Genomic DNA, 7080 nt, shown 5'->3' with positions numbered 1-7080 from the left:
AGAAAAGTCCGGCAACTAAAAACGCGCTTCTCTCAAAGATCAGCAAGCTCAGGCCTCTTTCTCTATGCTGCTGCTTGCTCACTCTTCACATTTACCCATCAAAAAAAGTGCCTTTGAGTTCTCAATGAAATTTTAAAAATCATATTGAAGATTTTATAAATTCATCAAATTTAGGTCGATTGAAAATAGCATTGACTCAAATCATGTAATCTAAGTAGAATGCCAAATATTCGGCAATCCAACCATGAACAGAAATCTGGTTCCATGCTTTTCTTTTGCATTCTATCGATCTAATTTTCGAGTAATTTCGTTAAAACTCGCTTTCAATGTGACTACCCTCAATTCGAATATATCGAAATATCGACACGAACAACTGACGTTTGTATTACTTCATATAAGAATTCGATTCAAACCAATTAAGAAAGTCATTAGATATATGCCAATAACCATGAAACAAATCAAAACCATTCTTTTAAAACATTGATTTGTATAAATTAATTCATTTTGTTCCAGTTAACCGAAGAATATAATACTACTGTAATTTTCCAACAAATAAAGTGAACATGTATAATCAATAAAGATTCAATCAAGAACATAGAAATTGGAAGATAAAGAAATATACCTATAAATACCATGTAAACTAAATAAAAATCTAACACCGCCGACCAACAAAATATACTAATCAAGTACTTATCATCTAAAAAAGAAGGAATTTACTCGGAAACGCCGAAAGTAATCAATCACAATTCACACATTAGCCAGCACACTCAAACAAAATGCTAAAATCCTAAAAACGGAACCTAAAAAAATTAGATTAAAAATTAAAATGAAGGCTACGTTAAGATATATTTTCCGAGTACTAATTAATTAACAAGAAATTAGAGAGAAACACAAACGGCAATTAAACCTAAATCAAAACGAACGAGCTTAATTCTCGCGAACCTACGACTGACTAATCATCGGTTTTCTCCTCATCTTTGTCGGCGCGGGGCGGCACGTCAGCGTCGTCGGGGTCGGTATCGTCCATGGCGGAGCGTGTCTTCACGAGCCACGGCTTCAGTGCCATCTCGATCGCGAGCCACCCGAAAGCCAAGGCTCCGAATACAATCGCAGCAGATTTCGTTGAGCTTTGCTTCGCCATTTTAATTTTGAGAGAGAGCTGGGATTAGCTACGCGTGGGTTTTTTTTCTTTTCTTTTTCTATTGTAGTTAGGGTTTATATAGCAAAATTCTTTTCTTGAGAGAGAGAGTGTGCAAATTAGGGCTGAATTTGTGCAAGCTACTCATTTTTATTTATGTTTTTCATATTATGTATTTTATGTATATGTATAAAACCTAAATATACTTAAGAAAGTGTCACTTTCTACAAGGATATTTTTTTTGGAGGAAGGGGGAATTCTACAAGGAGAATTCACACAGTTCATTTGAAATTAAAGTTTGTAAAAAAAAATTCACATGGAAAAGAAAAAGGGTTTAAAAGATTTTGAAGAGCTCGTGAACTTTTTGAAATAGTTCGGCGATTAAAGAAAATATCAGCAAATGATAAAAGCCTTTCACCTGATTTCATTGAAATATTTGACATTAAAAACAAAAAAAAGCTTAATGGGAATTTAAATGTCAGCTTCTATCAGATCTGTAATTTAATCGATTGATTATAACGCAACCCTTTAACGAACAATTTAACATCTTACAATCTCTCACATATAAATTTGGTCAAACTATCCCATACTCCAGTTTGCTTTAGTCATGACTCGTGAGAGAGAGAGACAGAGAGACTTGCTTCAACTAACACAAATTAACAAAGGAAAAGAATTTCCAGGAAATGTCAGATAATATGTTCTACCTTTTAAGTTCAGTATGGATGGAAGGGTAAACATACGATCTTCCTCAGTACAGATGTCTACATAACCGAGTCATACAAAAAATTCACATGATTGGAACCTTGTCTAACGGCCTCGACCACGTCCACGCCCACGCCCACGGCCCCGACCACGCCCCACAGCTCTCCCTGAGTTGTTATAAGACATTAAATACAACTGCAGATAAATTTATGAAAAACAGTAGACAAAGCTAAGTTGAATTATCACTGTACCAGCAGTTGGCTTCTTTGGCTTGACCCTAGGTGTCTCCTCCACCAGCAACGTCTCAAGATTTAAACTGTCCGGAAGGATGTAATACCGAATATTGTTCCCCCGTACACTTAGGTGATCCATTGTCACAGGGTTCTTTCCCTTCAGAGTTAGTTTGACTGACTTCAGATGTGTGTTCATGCTGATATCGACACCTATATAGAACAGAGACAAAGTTAGAAAATGCAGTTCAAATTGCTGCAGCCAACATATCTTAAAGTAAGCAAATAGCCGAAAACTGCAGTCACAAATTGTGTGAAAAAGAATCATATTTCAGAATCAGTACACTGCTTCTGCATGCTCTGTTTCATAACACAAAAAATCTGTCCTGGTTTTGCAACTTAACATGATCGCCTGACATTGTTTCCTATTTCCCATTAAATATAGAAGAGACAATGAGTCTCACCATTGCTCTTCTGCTACCTATGCAATAACATTGTCACCCTCATTGTAGCCATGTCACCCATCCTCAAGTTTCCATCTAGTTCTTGCACATGGACTCACATAATCAGTGAAGTATTAAACAAAATGAAAAATCCAACAACTTTGCATGCCCAACAAATAATCATTAATAAAACAACCTAGTAATACCTTACACTAATAGATGACATGTACAATGCGACTGAGATGGCTAATGATTGTTATCGCTAGATGGCTAATGCAACTCTAGGATAAGGCACAGGATATGGAGGTGGTTGGGATAGATTCTCTCGTAGCTTACACCCACCGATGCAAAGGTTGAGGATCAAATAAATGGTATTGATTGTTCCTCGCTAACAGATCATCAAAGCAGCAATTCCATATTTGGATAGAATACCATTTCTCGGGTTAGTTCTGTTCCAAAAATGTTGTTTAAAAGAGCAAGTAATAAAATAGTATTTCCTGTTACAAATAAATTTGGAATCATAAGAATATAATTATTCACAATTGTACTTGAACAAACCATTCTACTCAAACTTACAGGGCCAATATATATTTCTGAAACGGAAAATACTTTTATACCTACACATGCAACAGGTTTCAGGAGAGGTGGCATATAAAAAACAAAATCACTTCAATGGAACGAGTGCTTGCTCATGTAACCCCAAAATATAAAATGGTTTTGTCAAAAGTGTAAATGGAATAAGATTGAAAATGGAGCTTGTGGAGAGTCAACAAAATTGGCTTTAACATAACATAAGTGCTCATAAAAGCAATCCAATTGCAGATTAATTGGGCACCTATCCAAAATCAAGGCCAAGCAGCATACAAATGCACTAATAGGCCAGCAAAACCTAGAGGAAGAAGAAAATCCTAACCACCCAAAAGTTGGCAATTTATGGTGTGTTTCACAATTGAGATATTCATCAGTTTGACATAACGATATTAACACTATCGAGCACCTGAAAACACAACATTCCCTATCCCAACAACAGACAAACACTACGAAAATTCCCATTTGCACTTACAACGAAGTAATTGCCCACTCTACATTCAGTCTAAAAACACAATTACTAGCTTCAAATAGACAGAGATGCCAGAAGTCCAAGATCACACATCATTCCAATAACAGCCAAACTACGACTCCAAGCTTAAATTTACGCTGCCTATTAAAGCCAATTCATAAGGCCACCTCATATGCAAACAATATCAGGCAGCTGACGCATCATAGATTGCCATTTTTCCTCTTTTGAGAAACTCAGTTAACAATCCAAAATGTCGTGAAATATGCTGACAGAGAGAGGGAGAGAGAGCCGACAGTAAATTTCCCTTAAATCACACATCCAGGGACGGAAACAAATAGAAAGTAAAGAATGTAAAGAACCTGTAATTGTTCCGTGAACAACGGTGCCATTCTTGAGCTCAATCGACACAGTCTCGTTGTTCAGCTTCATCAAAAATCTGCGCAAATAAACGACAACAAAGAAAAACAAATGAAATTAACTATAGAAAATAGGAAATATCACATCGCTAACGGAATGCAGAGTATAAAAACAAACCTTACGAGCTTCATAGTTGCAGCGGAGATATGACGAAGCTAGGGTTTTGTGCAGTGCAGCAACGAAGAACCAACGAAGAACTCTGTTGAAGGAGTGAGGGCTTTACGTTTTTAGAGCATTCGTCAAACAATTAATGGTAAATCTTGACGTGTGCTACGACGTCGTACCATTGCTCCAATAGGATGCACAGTAGTAAAAGAGTACTAGTGTATTACCCGTCGAAATTCGACGGGTACATATTTTTTGTAATTTATATATTTTATGTTATTCTTATGATAATTATATAAAATAATTTTTTATGTAAATTATTTATATAATTAATTAAATTAAATTAAATTAGTAATGCATTTTAAATTATATTAATCTCAACAACTTTTAGCAATTAAATTATTAATTTTGTTGAGATCATAAAAATACCCATTAGTTTTCATATGAAATTTTATAAAAAGTTAACGCGTAAGAAAAAAAAAGAGTAAAAATACATATAAATTTGACATAGGTATGATGGCGGATTGATTTGTTGCATTTGTTATTACAAGATTTATTAATTTTGTTCAATTTTTTTTTTTTTTGCCTTTTGACCATAATTTTATATGGAGTTTGAAAAATAATAATTGAATTGTGAGTATCATATAATTCCGAACTTCTAAAAGCATAACTAATTATGAAAATAATCTCACCTGATATTTAAAATACCATAACTGATTTATCGAACATCGTATCATTTGGAGTTTTAAGACCAACCAAGTTGTGGGCATCATCTCGTCGCAAACTTGACAGATCATCTCTAACTTCTGAGCATTATCTTGTCTGAAACTAGAAAGAGAATCATCTCGTCTAAAACTTGAAAAAACATCATCTTGTCTGGAGTTTTGAGCATCATCTCATCTAGAGTTTGAGAGAGCATCATCAAATATGAAATTATATTCAACCATGACTCCAATTGTCAACTATCTAACAAACATAACTCTAACAATTTAGATATTTTATTTATATATGTAATTTTATTAGTTCAAACTCTAGAGATAAAGGAAAGAGAAGAGATCTTAAAGCAGTAAAAGAGTAAGCGTGTGCTTTATTTCATCATCGTAGGTATTTATAGGCATTACAGTCGGGGTAAAGTAGTAAATTCGTTTGGTCATCTATTCCGCATGCTCGCCATTAAACTAATTAAGGCTATTATTAGATTATAACTTGTCAGGTCGTTGTCCCCTAATTACAGAGCTGGATTCTGTCCTCATCATCCCGCTCTGTCTAGTAGCTCTGGATTTCCTTCCTTGGGGCAGACTTTTACTCTTTGGCTCCGCTCTGCTAAATAGCTCCGCCTTCTAGCGAATTGTCTCTGGCGTGTGGCTCCGCGCTCTGGCTCCAATAGCTTAGCTCTGACTCTGGATCTGGCGATTTGGCTCTGGCTCTGGCTCTGACTCTAACGACTTAGCTCTGACTCTGGATCTGGCGACTTGGCTCTGGCTCTGACTTTAATGACTTAGCTCTGACATCTCTGCTCTGGCAACTTGGCTCTGGTCCTCTTGAAGCTCTGCTCTGGTTAGCTCTGGCTCTGGCAGCTTTGCTCTGTAAGCTCTGCTCTGGCAACTCTGCTTTGGAAGGTTTGCTCTGGCATCTATGCTCTGGTTAGCTCTGGCTCTGGCATCTCTGGCTCTGGCATCTCTGCTCTGGTAACTCTGCTCTGGCAGCTCAACTCAGCGGTGACTCGGTAGCGGACGAACCGCAAGCTCAGCGGCGACTATTTCGCCGGAGTTTAGAAGAAGGAACGACAACGGGTTATAGGAAAAAGAAATCTTAGGGCTCTTGTATTAATTGCTTTGAATGGAGAATTCTCATTGGTTTAAGAAGTGGAAACAGAATCGAACTAATTAAGGAATGGAAGAGGGAGTCAGAGATGAGGCAGAGCAACGCCGCCCTTAGGACGGCGGTGACGCCTGAATTTAGAGGGAGAGAGAGGCGGGCAGTTTAAGGGGGGAATTAGGGCTCAATTTGAGTGTGCAATCGACTTTAGAGAGAGAAAAGGATTGAGAGAAGAGAGAGACAGTGAAGGGGGAGACGACGCCGACCTGATTCAGGGACGGCGACGATGGGGTGAGGAAAATGGAGGCATGAGGAAGAGGGAGGCCTGACTTTTGTTTTAAAAGTGAGAATGAGAATATATAAATTGGATTCTCAAATGCCACGTTGCAGATTGAGATTGAAAAGAAAGAATTTGAGGCCTGTCACGTAGGCTAAGACCTAATCGTATTATAGAATAGATATTATTATTATTATTATTATTATTATTGTTGTTGTTGTTGTTGTTGTTGTTGTTGTTGTTGTTGTAGTAATGGACGAACAAAAGCAAATAAAGTTTGCAGAAATGAAAAATATATTTTTCTTCCCTATATAAATAAAATGTATGGATTTATTTTATAAAAAATAAAAATGAAATTTTAAATATTTTGATAGACATATAATAAGATTTTGTTTTAAAGTAATCAGTTTATAGAATTTGTGCCTTATTATGCAAACATGTAAATCAATGACCGGACCCGTTTATAATTTACATATACGTGCATGTCTCAATTCAAACTTAATTCAAAATTAATTTTATTGAAAATTAAGAATATAAATATTATATATATATATATATAATATAATATATTGCAACATATACATATAATATGTACGCTATTGAGAAATATAAAATTAATAACAAATATACATCTAATCACTAACATTGAATTAAAATAATTTATCGTATATAAATTATAATTTTTTTCTTATCAGACATGTAAATCTAATTTTTACCTAGAAAAAATAAATAATAAAATTTATTAATTTAGATTATATGTAATGTTGATATTATATATATATATATATATATATATTATTAATTATATTTATTATGATTAATGAATCTTTATATAGAATGTAATAGTTAATTAATTAATAAATGATGAAGATTATATATGGTAAATTTTG

The 7080-nt window shown here is 35.1% G+C and overlaps 1 protein-coding gene across 1 annotated transcript; it reads right to left on the bottom strand.

Moving 5' to 3' along the window:
- Nucleotides 1-674: 674 nt before the first annotated feature.
- On the bottom strand, nucleotides 675-4281 carry LOC130999118 (small nuclear ribonucleoprotein SmD1a). The gene is made up of 4 exons (XM_057924620.1): nucleotides 4108-4281; nucleotides 3933-4009; nucleotides 2092-2283; nucleotides 675-2007 (listed from the first exon to the last, which is right to left on the bottom strand). The coding sequence occupies exons 1-4, from the start codon at nucleotides 4119-4121 to the stop codon at nucleotides 1946-1948; spliced, it is 345 nt and encodes a 114-aa protein (XP_057780603.1). The 5' UTR covers nucleotides 4122-4281; the 3' UTR covers nucleotides 675-1945.
- Nucleotides 4282-7080: the final 2799 nt, after the last annotated feature.

Source organism: Salvia miltiorrhiza, chromosome 1, assembly GCF_028751815.1.
Source record: "Salvia miltiorrhiza cultivar Shanhuang (shh) chromosome 1, IMPLAD_Smil_shh, whole genome shotgun sequence".
Lineage (NCBI taxonomy): Eukaryota > Viridiplantae > Streptophyta > Magnoliopsida > Lamiales > Lamiaceae > Salvia > Salvia miltiorrhiza.
This window is presented reverse-complemented; position numbering and strand designations above follow the sequence as displayed.